At 47.2% G+C, this 17,111-nt stretch overlaps 1 protein-coding gene across 26 annotated transcripts in view; it reads left to right on the top strand.

Moving 5' to 3' along the window:
* Nucleotides 1-229: 229 nt before the first annotated feature.
* Nucleotides 230-17,111, top strand: part of LOC113583472 (calcium/calmodulin-dependent protein kinase type II subunit beta) — a 35,290-nt gene continuing 18,408 nt past the window's right edge. For 19 of the 26 annotated variants that reach the window (XM_027019983.2, XM_027019964.2, XM_027019940.2 and 16 more), the window contains exons 1-10: nucleotides 230-436; nucleotides 2,304-2,398; nucleotides 8,106-8,165; nucleotides 8,393-8,447; nucleotides 8,931-8,996; nucleotides 13,865-13,937; nucleotides 15,863-15,965; nucleotides 16,106-16,189; nucleotides 16,701-16,795; nucleotides 17,014-17,111. The exon at nucleotides 17,014-17,111 is cut by the window's right edge and continues 25 nt beyond it. In XM_027019983.2, coding sequence (XP_026875784.2) covers nucleotides 375-436; nucleotides 2,304-2,398; nucleotides 8,106-8,165; nucleotides 8,393-8,447; nucleotides 8,931-8,996; nucleotides 13,865-13,937; nucleotides 15,863-15,965; nucleotides 16,106-16,189; nucleotides 16,701-16,795; nucleotides 17,014-17,111 — 791 coding nt within the window. In that variant the 5' untranslated portion in view covers nucleotides 230-374. Of the gene's footprint in view, nucleotides 437-2,303; nucleotides 2,399-8,105; nucleotides 8,166-8,392; nucleotides 8,448-8,930; nucleotides 8,997-11,181; nucleotides 11,255-13,864; nucleotides 13,938-15,862; nucleotides 15,966-16,105; nucleotides 16,190-16,700; nucleotides 16,796-17,013 lie in introns of all 26 variants that reach the window. The other 7 variants (XM_027019958.2, XM_027019934.2, XM_027019910.2 and 4 more) reach the window with 1 other exon arrangement.

Raw genomic sequence — 17,111 nt, 5'->3', positions numbered from 1 at the left:
ACGCATAATTTACCTTGCTAAAAAATTCTTATATTACATGTTTCTGGCATTTTTGACGGCTTTCTCAATAACTGCGGCATACCTTAACGCGTAAAAGGTGTCATAGAACCATACATTACCCAAATCAAAAGTATGACGCGTTTGAATGTTGTCTCAGGTTGGCCCTTTTGGCGTCCCATAGAAAACAACTGTATTGCAGTTGGACGGCATATTCAGTGAGGGGCTGGGAAGGCGGCGAAGCTTACTTGTCAGTGAACCTATCCCTCACGCGGGTGCATATCTGTACTGTATTGTAGTATTATTATAGCGCCTTATCGTAGTGCGTGGAGGAATATAGTTCGGATTGCCTACGAACCAAGCAAAGGAGGGGAGACATGGCAACGACAACCTGTACACGTTTTACTGACGAATATCAGCTTTATGAAGAGCTCGGAAAGTAAGACAGCATTTCGTGTTTTCTCTGAAGTGATAAGATAAAAGCGGTATGTCATTATTGGATTATAGCTTCAGTCGTTAGTTCTTATTTCACATTTAAGAGGGCGCCGTAAAAAATTTGACAGTGAGTTCACTTTGACAGGATCTCTGAAGAACACTTCAAATAAGATAAACTTGCTTTTACTTGAGTATGATAGAGTAAGTTGCAGGAGTTGTAATTACTGTTCAGCTTTGATCGGCATTGGCGTTTTATTTAGAGAAAGAGTTGCTTTATCACGCCAGAGCAGCTGCTGAAGTGGCATTTGGAGCGCTCAGAAGCGCGCGGCTGTTTGCTGTCTATAATCCGCGTGCAGAAGCATGCCTTGCGCCTGACGTTAGCTAATTATTTAGCTCGCGCCCTCCCCTCTCTTAGTGTTGCGATTCTTTTGCCCCGTATTCTTGTAAATTATTGAACGCTTTTTTTATTGAGCGTTTTCCGGATCATAACACAGATCGTATTGAAAACACACTTTATTTCTCCGCAGGTTGGAATTCTGCCATTTTAAAGTGTTGACACAGACGCGCTCGCGTGTTCGCGCGGGGGTTGTAACCTAATTTCCAGGGAATGTCCGTGATCAGCTATATGTGTCCAGCTCACATTTAACAATAGATGAAATAGAACATGTATTAATAGAAACGCTGTTTCTTAGAAGCGTAGATATTATTTATTAAATAGGCAACCTAGTCCTATGGCAACATCTGAAGACTGGTGTCCAAATTAAAGTTTAGATTCAGTCGTGTTATGAAGATTAAACGAATAATTTGGGTCAAGTACCAAGTATCATTTCAATTGTGCTCTTGTAATTGTCGAAGCCAAGTCAACTGTGTAGCGGACAGAAGTGTGTCAGTATCATGGGTATAACCGACTGTGCCAGTGGCTGCCCGCAGGTCGGATACTCCACCTCCAAGTAAGGAGAGCGATCTAGTGCAGATCGCACGAAGCCTTTCTGTACTGTGTGCCAGTGAAACCAGAACGCCTCCCAGTTCATGCAGCCGGAGTAGCTGATGTTCTTCACAACTCCCCTGGATTCCGCTAGCTAAATAAGCTCAGTGTCTCCTCAGAGACGTTAATGAAAACCACTTTTGCCATTACACCGATGGGTGACGGCTTCTCCGTCTCCGGTCGTCATCTTGGCAAAGGGAGCTCCGCTGTGGAGAGTCTTTTTTTCCCCTCCATCTATGTGCTCCTTGTTGCTTCATCTCTTTTTTCCCCACTATGACCCAGATTTGAGAAACAATAGATTCTATACAGTCATTTATTTAAAGTCAGATTAGACGAGCGAGGTTCACAGTCAGGCAGCCGCGACGTGGAGATGCGTGTTCCTCTTGCAGCGTCCCACATCCCAGGACTGCCTGCTGATTCCAGAGGGTCCGCACGGATGCTGCCCAGATGTGCGCAAAGGGCTGTACAGCAGCAGCAAGGTGCACTAAAATTAGCTGGTGAAGGATGACATCAGGAGTTATTGTGGATGCTCCCACAGGTTTTGTTATGCAAGCTGTTCTCAACACAGCTTGGGAAAAAAAAGATGCAGTAGGATTTTGGTCTGGTACTGTAGGCTGCCTGTACTATTGTTTTGTTTTTTGTTTTCTTTCAGGTTTATTTAGGTGATTAGGTGATTCTCCCTGGCTGTTATTGGCTGCCCTAATACCTAACGAGCTTGAGCAGTGTGATCATGTGAAACAGTGTCTTTTAGTTCTATTTTGTTTCTGTGCAATAAACACTGATGTCATTAGATCTGAGTGCTCATGTCCGTTCTGCCTCTGGTATGTGCAGAACGCAGGTTTCCTCTCAAGTAAATTGTCTGTCTTGCTTTTTTTGTCTTCTTCAGGGGAGCTTTCTCAGTTGTGCGGCGCTGTGTCAAGCTTTGCACGGGTCAAGAGTATGCTGCCAAAATAATCAACACCAAAAAGCTCTCAGCAAGAGGTGGGTAAAGTGCGATGAGCACCGGGGGGCTGGCCGCACGTTCACACTCGCATGGCCCGCACGGTCTCCAGGACTGCACACCCAGCTGTTCCTGGCCAGCTTTGGGAGATTTGGGTGATAAAGTCAATTTACTTTGACTCTAAACAGAACTGATCAGCTGGGTAAACAATGGAGGCTTGTTGGTATTGTGTGTAGGTGACATATGATGTGAGGTTATAGCGTTGAGTTGGTTTTATTATTGGTTGGTTTTAAGATATTTGCTATTTCAGATAATTAGTATTTATGATGCTTGTTTTCACAATGAATGATAATGCACTTGCATTAAATATAACATTCAGTCCCCTATGTGAAAAAGTCCAGTAAATATCAATAATCAGATTCACTGAGGTCAGTACCTGCAAAGTACAGTATTTAACCATAGAATCACTGATTTGTCCTTTCAGCAATGATCTGAATGAATTCAGTGGAAATTCAGCAATGGTCTGGATGAATTCATTAGATTTTAAAAATTCCCCCAAAACGAGAGGTGCATTAACCCAATTGAACTGAATTCAGATTGGCTGATGAGTTCTGTGATTTCTGGGCCTGCAAAGATGTCAAAACGCTCAGTTTCGAAATGTCAAGACAGGTGTAAAACACTGGCAGTTTTCGTAATTAGGCTGTGAAAATAAGCTTGCGATGATGCTACGCATGCTGCAGAGAAGGCCTGTGTCAGGGCTGCTTTAGTCAGGAGGGTGTTAGTCTGTGTGTGTGTGTGTGTGTGTGTGCAGTGGGATGTGGGGGTAGCCTGTAGGCTGCTAAGGCATCTTGGCACACTGCACACAGCGTGTCTGTGAACCCCACATGCTTAGAGCATGGGAGTCAGCTGACTCTCACAGACACACACACACACAGGTGCTCAGGGTCATAGAACTGCATTCCAACTGATGCATTTTCCTCACTCACTCACTTACTCACACACGCACACACACACACACACACACACACACTCACACACACACACACACACACACACACACACACACAGGTGCTCAGGGTCATAGAACTGCATTCCAACTGATGCATTTTCCTCACTCACTCACTTACTCACACACACACACACACACACACACACACACACACACACACACACACACACACCAATGTCCCCAGACTGCAGTGTTGTCCTACCGATTGCCATCTGTGCCTCCGTTATTGTCATTTTCTGAAACAAAGTGGTACCTACAAGTGGAAGTTGTTCTGACTGGCTGTCGTGACTCAGCTCATAACTGTGTGAACACGCTCATGCTCACGGCATTTATAATCGGATATGTGCAGAGATACATTACCACGATTTAAAACTAAAAGATGACATCAAATTCAGTGTTACATGCAATCTGAAACGTGTTTTCATGGCTGAACAAGTTAAAGTCCCTGGGAACATAGTGTAAATATTCGAAAAAATAACAATGCCATTCAGAAAAAATGGAATGAAGGAAGCCATTGCTCAAAAACCAGCTAGTCACTGATCAGATTCGAGGTGAGAATTTTGGGCGGATGGTCCTAGCCTTCCAGTGAGCACACTTGATTGCCTCCCACTGTTTTAGCCTGCTACGCCATAAACGCAGAGCATGTGGCTCGCTGGAACTGTTCGGTCCTGTGTGGATGGCCCTTCAATACTGACTTGGGGAACTAACGCTAGGCTAGCTGTCCATTGCTAGTTTGCTTTTGCTCATTCAATTGCTCATATTCATCTGTTGGTTCAAGTACCAAGCTTTGTGGGAGCAGCAAGCAAAATGAGCGTTCTGATTGGACAGAGTAACCCTTACACAAGCTCAGTCCATGATTAGGACAGCCCAATTTACAATTCTGGCAAAGTACATGTAGACACTGAAAAGTCACCAATTATTCACACTTGGTACATGCGTATGGTGTTCCCTAACGACCAGCGTTAAGCTAATTAGAAAGCAATCAAGAGTTTAAGTTCCCTAGAGCGTCAAGGGCAGAATGTAGTCAGTGGAACTGGAGTAAGTCTGTGACAGTTGCTTGCTGCAGGCTGGTGGGGGAGGCAGGTGGGGTTGGAGAGACCTGGCACAACAGCTGGCTAAAATATGCATATATTGAACTTATTTAGGATTCTCATGTTATGTAATTGAAACCACATTTGGGCATCTTTTACAACTGGTCCTTCCCCTTCATCAGGAACACCTGCAATGCACCATAAAAGTGGCCTGGATTTCCCCAAAGTGCCACACATGCTGAAGAGTGTGACTGCATTAACACTGCTGGACTAACACTACTAGACTAACACTATTGGACTAATATTGCTGAACTAACACTACTAGATTAACACTACTGGACTATCGCTGCTGAACTAACACTACTAGACTAACACTACTGGACTAACACTACTAGACTAACACTACTGGACTATCACTGCTAAACTAACACTACTAGACTAACACCAAAGCAGCCATGACAGCCTTCTAGTATAGGGAGGTGCTGTTGAGGTAAACACTAATAAAAATAAGTGTTTGATCAGTGTTTGTTTCTGCCAGGACTATGAAACGCTCTTCCAGTACCAATGAGATGCCACTCTGTGCAATCGTGCTTGTTTCAGGTCAGCGGGTGCCTCCGTGAGCCACATTTATTATGATCCTTGGGTGCAGGATATCCATCTGCAAGGTTCATTCTGGGAGCGACGCAACCGAACAGGACTAACATAACCAACAGTGAATTGTCAGTGTCCATAATAGTACAAGCGCTTGCACATTTATTAGTTTTACAGTCTGTGTACTGCCTGGGAGTTGAATCCAGGGAGTTGGGTGTTGCTGACACCTTGTTCTACTTGCTGTCTGAAGGGAGCTACAGGTACCACAGTCCATTATTGCAGACTCAGCAGAAAGCAATGGTCTCTGCAGTGACATCCATTTCTTTCGACCACACCTGTGTTGAATCTGAGACAGTACTCTCGCAAAGAACTCAGTTACTTTCCAAAACTGACCCAGTTTCTCAAAAGCACTAACACATAAACACTGGGACCGTAGAAGATGAAAGTGTTACATCATTCGTCCTGGTTGGGGTGGATTTTGGAGACGAGGGTTCTTTTGGGAAGTGTTGCCCCCGTCAGGCGAGGGGCTGCATGGTTGGAGTCAGACAGGGCTCTTCCCCACTCTGCTTCCTCCCTCATGAGTCACGTGCGGCAGACAGCAGGCCCAAACAGCAGGGAGTACGGAGTCTAAGCCCAGACCTCCTCTGTGTGTGTGTGTGTGTGTGCCTGCGTATCTGCCTGCATCCATGTCTGTGTTTGTGTGTTTGCATGCACATTTGTGTTTCCTTTTGCTGTACATGACTTGCTGGGGTCTGAACTTCACGATTCTCCCCTTGATGGTTTTGGATCTGTATTTTGCATCTTTGGTTAAGAGATTTGTCTAATACATTTTTATTTATGATTTTTTAAAATTCATTTTATATGGGGTGAAGTCCAAAGAGAAAAAACAATACTGTGGCCCCACACTGTTTCCCTGTAAAACCCTCTTTGCTCACTTGATTTGTTCCTCACTGTGTTTGTTGACAGCTTGTTATCATACCAATAATCTACTGGGTATTTATAGCTCGATGGCTCTATACACACATGCCATCTCTCTGTAGACCCATGTGCATAGTACTACATGTCTCTTGCAATTGATGCCTGAACAAGGCTTCCCAGATTTGACCAGAAGTGTTCACGTCACCGACGTTTGCAGGGGAGTTCCAGTGTGTTTGGATGCATGGACCGTTCTTACCTGACGGATGCACAGGTGACGTCACACTCGGCGGTCTCCATGGGTCTTCGTTTACTGCTCAGGTTGCCAAAGTTCAAACTCAGCCTAGTTGTCATTTACCCTTTTGTTGAATGATCACTGCAATTATATCCATTTAAATGGCAAGGTATTAAGTGGGTGACGACAAAGGATTTTACATCATAGCACACACGGTTAAATTGCAGTCACTACATACAATCATACAGTGATTCACCACTATAAAACTTGCTGACTTATAATGATGGTTAATAACTTTGGAAAAAAACATTGACTGATACTATACCAGTACCAGTTTGAAGCATTTTTTGATACACTAGCATAAGGTTACACTTAACTTACATAAGGTAAAACAATAACTTTAATAACGCTTCCTCGCATTCCTCCAGTCTAAGGCATTCTTATATAGCATATGCCTGAAATGTAATAGACACAATTAACTTTTTCTTTCCCTTTGGACTTTTTAAAAACCTTCTGAGCTGACTGCCAGCTGTTTCTAAACAATTGGCTAATCTTAGAATGTTCTTTAGTTTTTATTGTTTCTTAAGACTCAGTACATGCTTCTTTAAGGTAACCAGCTTTCGGATTGAGCCAGTCTCTCCTGACTGCTAACGCTAAAGCACTAAAGGAAGATATTGGGTCAGTTACATTTAAAGCACTAGGGATAGTGCTCTAAAAATTCTTAGCCACTGACTGAACCATCGCCTGCTCTGAAGCTCTAGATTCCATAACCTAGATCTTGAATCCAGACGCACAGCTTGGTATGTCTGTAATAATCCATCTGATTAGCAGTTAGGACCTATATCTGCTATGAAAGATCCCCTTTTCACTGTTCTGAGAACAGCTCCATTATATCAGCTCAAACTGGGTTTTAGGTAGGGCAAGCTGATCAGAGATCACAGTGAGTGGAGCCCGCAGCACAGAGGAGGAGGAGCAGTATGTTTCTAGTGCCGGAGATCCACAGCTGAGCAGGAGGAGAGATGTCGGCACCCCTGGGCTACGAGAGGCTTTCACAGGGCGCGCATGATCAGTTATGAATGCTTGCGCTCTCTATTTCTGAGCGGCCCTAATAAATGGCGTCTGCACGCGTGATAACGGACATGCCTGCCTGTAACACACACTAGTGAGGCAGAGACCGAGACAGCAAGCACTGACCCGGATGTATTCGTTTACTTTTGTTGATGGTAGATTAATGGTATATTTTAATCAAGCATGAATCCAAATCTTTAATATACCTTTAACAACGTAACGGGTTCATGTGATTATGTGCTATCAGCACTATTTTTCTCATGCTTCGCATCCGTCTTTTCGCGTCATACGTCCTGCATGTTGTAGGTTCAGACAACAGGCTGGGTGAAACCTCACCCTTATTCATGGTAGGCGGCCATCAGCGAGGGTTTCTCAGACTGAACAGTTACACCACAACAACCTCAGCGCTCATGTGGTTGTGCACGTGCTGGAGTCTAGCTGCGTGCGGAGCCACATCATGGCAGAGTCTCTCTGCCAAGGCTAGGAGTGTGGCCATCAACGCATGGACGTTAGCCATGCTGTTCAGCATGATATCATGCTATTTAGTAACACTGGAGTTGCTTTCGTTCCTGGAGAGACATGTTGTAAAGAAAAGCTCTTTAAATGAAGGTCTCTGTTCTGGTTAGATCCAAGATGACGTTGAAAGTGAACATATAGTGTTATATCATTGGTTATCGTTCATTTCCTACTATAAATGACATTATGAAAAAATATCCTTTTTTTGGAAGCTATCTGTGTGATTCTTGCTGTGACTGTGGAAGCTTTCCAACTGCTATCAAATGTTTCTGAGCATTTTTCAACATTTCTGAATGAATTCCTCCGAGATGAATACAGTTTTGGTGGAGCTGTGTGTCTCCCTTTGTCTGAACTCTGACTTTTGACTGCCCTTGTCCTTCCAGATCACCAGAAGCTCGAACGTGAAGCCCGAATCTGTCGTCTTCTCAAGCACCCCAACATTGGTGAGCGTCCTCCACGAACCCATCACTCACATGCGCACACTTCACTGATCCGGATACGAGCCTTGTCAATTATCGCAGCAACCTCCACGACTCTAATCCGTCTTATTGTCACGACGACGGACGCAGTCTGCTCTCTAACGTTTTCATGGGGGGCGTTTACAGCCTGTGCCTGACAGACACAGAGAGAGACAGAGACATAATACATTCGTGTGTGTTCTCTCCTCCAGTTCGACTCCATGACAGTATATCCGAGGAAGGCTTTCACTACCTCCTGTTTGACTTGTAAGCGCCTGTTCATTATGTTATTAACATGGCCTATGCCATATGTGCCTTTCTGTGCTATCTGGGCTTGCTGCATGTCTGATGGCTCTCCCACCCCCCTGGCTCCCACAGCATCCCTCACGCTCCCCTTTGCTGAAGAGCTAGTTTCCATAGCAACTGAGCTGGGCTACCCGGCTGTAGAGAATCCTGCAGCAGGGGCTTCCCCCCGCAGCTATGGGATGCCTCTTCTGGAGGATTTCCCCCATCCATCCATCCCTATCTCTCTCTCTCTCTCTCTCTCTCCTTTCTACCCCCGTTCTCTCTCTCTCATTATTGCGCACTCACTCACACGACCATTTAACAATGTCACCCCTGCGTCTTAGACCAGTTGCATGCTGCATTACTTTCCAGCGCTGAAGCGGTGGCTAAATCGCGCCCCGCGCAGAGGAGAGGTGACCGTTGCTGTAATGAGCGCTTGCTCATGCCCCTGTTTACTCTCTCTAGGGTCACTGGCGGTGAGCTGTTTGAAGACATCGTAGCCAGAGAGTATTACAGTGAAGCAGATGCCAGGTACTGACCTTTCCTCCGTCATCCCCCATAATTTCATTTCTCTCCATCTCTCTCTCCGTTCCCAGACACCTTTGTATGTAAATCAGGGTATGATGCGTTCGCGTCCTGCAGGTAGTTAGCAGTGTGAGTGACTCTTTCGCAGTAGTTCAGAAATTTGTAGCTGTTGGTGTGCGTCCTGTCAGCAGACATCAGCTTCACGCACTCGTCTTCTCTCTGGTTTTCTTATTCACCTCCTTCAACACTAATCTTACACACTCACTCACACACACACACTCACACACTCACTCACACACACACACACACTCACTCACACACACACACACACACACACACACACACACTCACACACACACACACTCACTCACACACACACACACACACTCGCACACACACTCACACACACACACACACACACTCATTCACTCACACACTCACTCACACTCACTCACTCACACACACTCACACACACTCACACACACACACACATACTCGCACACACACTCACACACACACACTCACTCACTCACACACTCACTCACACTCACTCACACACACTAACACACACTAACACACACACTCACACACACACACACACTCACACACACACACTCACAAACTCACACTCACTCACACACACACTCACACACACACTCACTCACACACACACACACACTCACACACACATTACAGTCCCTTTTCAGGAATGTAATCAATTTTGCTGTGTGGGCGTATTCTCGGGGTGTGAGACATGTAGTGAGAAACAGAAAAACTGAGAGAGAGAGAGAGAGAGAGAGAGAGGGAGAGAGCAAGAGAGAGAGTAAGAGAGAGAGAGAGAGAGCATGAGAAATGCCAAGAGAAGCAATATAAGAAGTGGAGGAGAAAACCAATGAGAAGAGGCCTGTTATATTTTGTTATATTTTGCTGTTAAAATTCTTTGACAGGAATATGTGTGATTAATAGATACATGTTCCATCTAGCCAGAATGAAGAAAATGGGATCTCATATTTAATGACTTTAGTTCACCATACGTGTCAAATTCTAAATGCGGTAGTGTAAAAATATCATTAAAGATTTTAGGTAGAGGGAACGCAGAAGCTTATAGCCTTAAATATTTTACTTTGTTTCACCTTTTGCACTTCTTGCTGTTGCAGAGTTTCTTTTTTTACGCATTCAGCCACTTGTGAACTTGCCTTGAAAAAAAAACAAACAAGCAAACTTGTGGAAATGGTATTTTGTATCACTGAAATTTTTACCAAGTATTGTGATATTGTATATCCTATCGTCATTGCCCCCTGGGTAGAGGAACGTACTCCAGCCTGGTCTTGGCCCTCTGAAGGCCACACGCTATCCCACAGCTCTACTTGCTTTTAGACTCCCCTCCTTAGAGAAAGCTGAAAGTAGGCCTCTAATTAACACGAATAATTAGTGTGCCATCTCTGACTCAATCCACTGCCTCACGCCCAGCGCTGTCAGCCTGGTACACGTACACACACACACACACACACACACACACACACACACACTCTTTCCATTCGCTTAATTTATTCCTCACAGATACCGCCCAGCGTTACCACCGCGGGGTCCGTATAGCCAGCGTTGGTGCTGTTGTTTTTTGAGCCCTCTCACCAGTACAGTTAAGGGCTCTTGAAACCGGAGTGTGAGAGAGGTGTTATTATAGACAGTGGCGCTACAGACAGGGCTCCCCACGCTTTAAACTGTGTGTGTGTGTGTGTCTGCTTGCTGACATTGCGAGGCTTTTCCGAACCTCTGGGATGTGAGGAACACAAGCAGGACAGACTCTGATTTGTCACACGCCATCCTGCCTCAGAGTTTATTCAGTTGACCTTGACTGGTAGCGAGAGCCAAGTCAAGTCTCTTCCACATACGCACCCGAAGAGTGCCAGCAGATCGCGTGACGCCGCCTGCCAGTCACGCTGCCTGGTGTTTTCACATTTGAGATGTTTTGTGTGTTCCCCATTACACATTTAAGGTACAGGGGCGTCAGGCGGCACACCTCGGACACCTTCACGTGTAAAGTGCAGGGCAGGGCCCAAAATGCTCACATCCTCCCTATGACACCGCGTTGCTCCACCCACCAGCTCCGCCCCTCCCCAAGGCTCGCTCCACCCTTATCTCCACCTTCTTCCATCTTCTTCTGTCCCTCCTTTCTGTCTCGTCTCTGCAGTCACTGTATCCATCAGATTCTAGACAGTGTCGGTCACATTCACCACCATGACATAGTGCACAGGGACCTGAAGGTCAGTACTGGGTGTGCACTGACCTCTGCATGGGTCGCCGCATGCTGACCTGTCTGTCCGTCCTGCCTGTCTGCCCTGTGCTGGGGGATCACAGTTCCTGTTTCTGCACTGGAATAGCAACTACTTCCTCTAACCTCTTCAAGGCCTTGTACGCTCGCGCTCCAACAACCGTGCTCCCTCCCTCTGTCTGTCTCTCTCTCTCTCTCTCTCTCTCTTCTTCTCCACCGTACTGTTCCTTTCCTGCCATGGAACAGAATGACTTATTCCTCTCGTTTACAAGGTAGTGGCAGGGCAGTGGTTTAGTGTTTAAGGTACTTGACTTGTAATCAGAAGGTTGCTGGTTTAAGTCCCACCACTGCCAAGTTGCCACTGTTGGGCCCCTGAGCAAGACCCTTAACCCTCAATTACTCAAGTTGTACTCAGTCATAATTGTAAGTTGCTTTGGATAAAAGTGTCAGGTTAATATTTATCTGTTTCTTTTTTACTCTTCAGTATTTATTATTTGACTCGGTTACCTGCGTGTTTACACCTTTGCGGTGTTGTAAAGGAGGCTAGCCATGTCACATAAGTGTGAGTCTCAGCTGCAGTGTGAGTCTATAGGGGCACCAGCTGCCGTTGCTGGTGGAGTCGTGTGGCTGCGCCGGGACTGTCTGCCGTTCGGCAGGAGCAGGCCAACACCTCCCCCTTCACCTACGAGTGGCTGCTCGTAGGGCCACAGAGGGGCCCAGTCTCGCCGTCCTTTTGGGCTAAAGCAGTGGGCTCGGCGGCCCTAGCGGCCCCCGTGTGAGTGCGCCGTGCACACTGTGTGATTTAGCCCAGGATAAGTGCAATCGTGCAGGCTCCCTCTCTCTGACTCTTTCTCCCTCCCTCTCTCTGACTCTCTCTCTCTCTCCCTCCCTCCCTCCCTCTCTCTGACTCTCTCTCTCCCTCCCTCCCTCTCTCTGACTCTCGGTCTCTCTCTCCCTCCCCCCTTCTCTCGCCTACACAGCCTGACTCACGCCGTCCGCGTTCTGCACCAGACGTGGCGCCTTATTTCCATACGCCGTGTCTCAACAGCGGCCTGCTCCTGCCACATCCTCTCTCTCTCTCTCTCTCTCCCTCTCTCTCTCCCTCTCTCTCTCCCTCTCCCTGTCTCTCTCTCTCTCTCTCTCCCTCTCTCTCTCTCTCTCTCTCCTTCACCACTCCCTCCTGCTATCCTCTCCTTAGAAGGCCTCAGTCACACATTTGTGTTTTTTTTAAGCCCCTATCTCTGTGGACCCCAACCCCTTCTGTTCCTGTCTCTCTCTCTCCCTCTCTCTCTCTCTCTCTCTCTCGCTCTCTCTCCCTCTCTCTCTCTCGCTCTCTCTCCCTCTCTCTCTCTCTCTCTCTCTCTCTCTCTCTCTCTCTCTCTCTCCCTCTCTCTCCCTGTCTCTCTCTCTCCCTCTCTCTCCCTGTCTCTCTCTCTCTCTCTCTCTCTCTCTCCCTCTCTCTCCCTGTCTCTCTCTCTCCCTGTCTCTCTCTCCCTCTCTCTCCCTGTCTCTCTCTCTCTCTCTCCCTCTCTCCCTCTCCCTCTCTCTTCCTCTCTCTCTCTCTCCCTCTCTCTCCCTGTCTCTCTCTCTCTCCCTCTCTCTTCCTCTCTCTCTCTCTCTCCCTCTCTCTCTCCCTCTCTCTCTCTCTCTCTCTCCCTCTCTCTTCCTCTCTCTCTCTCTCTCTCTCTCTCTCTCTCTCCCTCTCTCTCTCTCTCTCTCCCTCTCTCTCTCTCGCTCTCTCTCCCTCTCTCTTCCTCTCTCTCTCTCTCTCCCTCTCTCTCCCTGTCTCTCTCTCTCCCTGTCTCTCTCTCTCTCTCTCTCTCCCTCTCTCTCTCCCTCTCTCTCTCTCTCTCTCTCCCCCTTCTGTTCCTTTCTCTCTTCCTGAGTCTGTCTCTACCTCTATAGTCTCTCTTGTCTCCACACCAAGAGTGGCAGAGTGAAAATCTCACCTTTTGAGAACTCTGTTAAGTGGTGTGGTGTCAGTTGGAGCTTCCTGTTTCGGCGCAGGGGTGTCGATGCGTTTTGACGACCATGTGTCGGTCTCTGCTAGCACTTGCATACGCTGTGCGACTGCCGAGGTTCCGCCTGAAGTTAAGACACGAATCCATCCCTACCGCCCGGTTAGATGGGAGTTCACGAAATCTCTTTTGTTGTTTGTTTTTCTGAGCCATTTGAGCTGCTGTGGTAACGGCGAGGTGCCTCTGTAACTGAGCGCTCTGAGAGATGTGAATCTGGGCTGTTAGTATCTCTGTGCTGTTTCTCTTCCTTTTGTTCTGTTTCTGCCTTTGAAGTGCAACATTCAGAAACTCAAGCCCCCACTCGTTCAGTGAAGTCAAACCTTTGATCCCTGCACAGGTCACATAATAAAAATAAAGATACTTCTTCACTGGCACATTTGTTGAAATTTCAGCAGGAGTTGAAAGGGGAGTGTTTTTTTTTTTTTTTTTGTGGAGAACATTTTGTATGTGTGATACAAAAACGAACGTGTTAACGCGCAGATGTAGTTCTCCACTCTACCGCCGCCCCTCCCCGCCTGTGCCTGCGCATGAGAGAACGTGGCACTTGCTCGGACTAACATGCGCCCCCTGGTGTTTGCATGCAGTCATTGCATCCAGCAGATCCTGGAGGCGGTGCTTCACTGCCACCAGATGGGCGTGGTGCACCGAGATCTGAAGGTGAGTGACGGTTCTGTCCCTCGTCCTGTGCATGCTTGTGTTGCTGTGTTTGTCTGTGCTTGCCTGCACGGTCTACCTCCATGCTGTACACGCTGTCCCACTTCCTGGGGGATAACTGTTGGATGGAGTGTGTTGGACTGTGGCCTGTGTTCTCTCATCTGCAGGCATGTGTGTGAATACGTCTGCATCCAGCCTAAAGGAAAACAAAATGTCAAGTTTTTTTATGTGCTCAGGTTGCTTCTGTTGTCTCAGTTTAAATGGGGTCTTAATGTCGTTTGTTCTAACAGGATAATATATTTAAAAATAATAGCTTTAACATTTATTTACGGTAGAAATTTTGGCTTCTGTCTGTATCCCTACTTGTCAAAATAAGATCTTGTCCAAATCATTTTTGATGCCCCAGTGATAAACTAAAATGTGTGACATGGGTAACTACTCCCAGGGTAACTCATCCCAGGGTAACTAATCACTGATCCACTCATCACACGCTCTTCTCCAGTAAAAAGCAGGAGCTGAGTTTGGTCAGGGGAAAAAGCTTCACAGATTTCAGTTTTAATGCCTTTCTGATGGAACACGTAGTTCAGCCCATACAGATCCAGCTCATGCTGTGCTCCGTGGCTCACAGCCCTCATGTCTTTACTCACGCCGATGGCTGGTGGTGAAGGGCAGCAGAGAGCTGACACCGCCCCTCCACCCCAACACCACCCCTCCGCCCCAACACCAACACCGCCCGTCCACCCCAACACCACCCCCTCCGCCCCCAACACCAACACCACCCCTCTGCCCCAACACCACCCCTCCGCCCCAACACCAACACCACCCCTCCACCCCAACACCAACTCCACACCAACACCACCATTCCACCCAAACACCACCCCCTCCGCCCCCAACTCCACCTTCTCACTGCTCATGCTGTCCCCCCCTTCCTAACCCACTTTCTCACCCAGTCTATCTACAGCAGAAGGAGCCCAACCTACTTAACACTGTATCAGGCACAATGTGACACAAACACACACACACAGACACACACATTCACACACACAGACACACACATTCACACACACATACCCACTCACACACACATGCACACAGACACACACACACAGACACACACTCACACACACATACCCACTCACACACACACGCACACACACACAGACACACACAGACACACACACTCACACACACATACCCACTCACACACACTCACACACGCACAAACACACACACACACACACACACACACCGGGTTCCAGCTCCCACCTCATCTGCTCCTTCTCCGCTCCAATGCCTGTAGACCTAGTAGTGCAAGCCGGCTCATCTGTACGGCCTGGCCGGTGATTTCCTGTGAGCTGCCGTGTTAAGTAACAGCCGCCTACAGAAGTGAGCTGGTCTGGCACTCACCGGGATTCTGACGTCACTAGATCCCTCTGGAATCCTTGTGAAGGGCATTCAAATTCTTCGTGTGTGTGTTTGCGTGTGTGAAGAGACTGACTTTGTTCCTTATTTTAAGCCAGGTGTACAAAAAATACAATATGGATGTTAATACTAAAATCTGGAGAACGGCAAGGTTAAGTAGTTGCTTAAGGCCACGTGGGTATGTGTGTCTGTACATCTGTACGTGAGTGGGAGGGGATCAGGGGTCGCACTGAGCCACAGGCATGTCTGAACTGTAACTGACACTGTCGCGCTGACTTGGTGTGGTGCCGTCTGCTCAGTTCCTCACGGCCCCAGCGCAGTCTGTGGTTCTAATAATGAATACTGCATGTTATATGGCTATATCAGTGTATCTGCAGTGTTCTCGCATCTGTGTGTGTGTGTGTGTGTGTTGGGGGGGCTTGGTAGAACCTATGAGTCACGTGTAATGTGGTGGTGATGAGAGCACCTGTGATGTCCATGTGATGTCCATGTGATGTCCCTCCCAGCCAGAGAACCTGCTCCTGGCCAGCAAATGCAAGAACGCAGCGGTGAAGTTGGCCGATTTCGGTCTGGCCATAGAAGTACAAGGGGATCAGCAGGCCTGGTTTGGTATGTAACACACACACACACACACACACACACACACACACACACTCAGCTCACACACACTCACACACACACTCAACGCACACACAACATTCAGTGTGGTGAGGGTTTAAGCGTGTTTCTTGTCGTATGGCGATGTGCAGGGTTTGCTGGTACACCAGGTTACCTTTCTCCCGAGGTGCTGAGGAAAGAAGCCTATGGGAAACCCGTGGACATTTGGGCTTGTGGTGAGTCAGGCATTCTCCTTGGCATCGCCATTCCTCTGTCTGTCTGTCTCCCGCTCTCTGTCTCCATGTTGGTCTGTTAGTCTGCATCTCTCTTTGTCTCTGTTTGTCTGTTTCTCTCTCTCTCTCTCTCTTTCTCTCTCTCTCTCTCTCTCTCTCTCTCTTTCTCAGACTCATTTCTTTTTCCTTCTGCCTTTCTCTCTCAACATCTATCTATCTATCTATCTATCTATCTATCTATCTATCTATCTATCTATCTATCTATCTATCTATCTATCTATCTATCTATCTATCTATCTATCTATCTATCTATCTATCTATCTATCTATCTATCTATCTCGTTCTTGTTCTCCCACATCACTGCCTTAAAGCTGTTCCAGACCTTCTGAACCCTCGGAAGATGCCTGGTTTTGAATGGTTTTGCCTGATTTTCACTGGGTCTCACCCTGCCATTAACAGTCCCAACACCGTCCCTTACCCGAGGCTTCCGTTCACATTGACAATCTCTGCGCAGGGGTGATCCTGTACATCCTGCTGGTGGGTTACCCTCCCTTCTGGGATGAGGACCAGCACAAACTCTACCAGCAGATCAAAGCTGGAGCGTACGACGTAAGTGCTGACACTTCGTTATGATGCTCCTCCAGCCGCACTTCCCAATGAAACACTCTGTTCTTATTTCTTCTGTGTGTGTGTGCATGTGTGTGTGTGTTTCTGTGTACGTGTGTGTGTGTGTTCCTGTGTACGTGTGTGTGTGTGTATGTGTGCGTGTATATGTGTGTATGTGTATGTGTATGTGTATGTGTGTGTGTGTGCCTGCTGTTCTGTAGTTTCCTTCTCCAGAGTGGGACACAGTCACCCCTGAAGCCAAGAACCTCATTAACCAGATGCTCACCATAAACCCAACCAAGAGGATCACGGCTCAGGA

This window comes from Electrophorus electricus, chromosome 17, assembly GCF_013358815.1.
Source record: "Electrophorus electricus isolate fEleEle1 chromosome 17, fEleEle1.pri, whole genome shotgun sequence".
NCBI classification, from domain to species: Eukaryota; Metazoa; Chordata; class Actinopteri; order Gymnotiformes; family Gymnotidae; genus Electrophorus; species Electrophorus electricus.
This window is presented reverse-complemented; position numbering and strand designations above follow the sequence as displayed.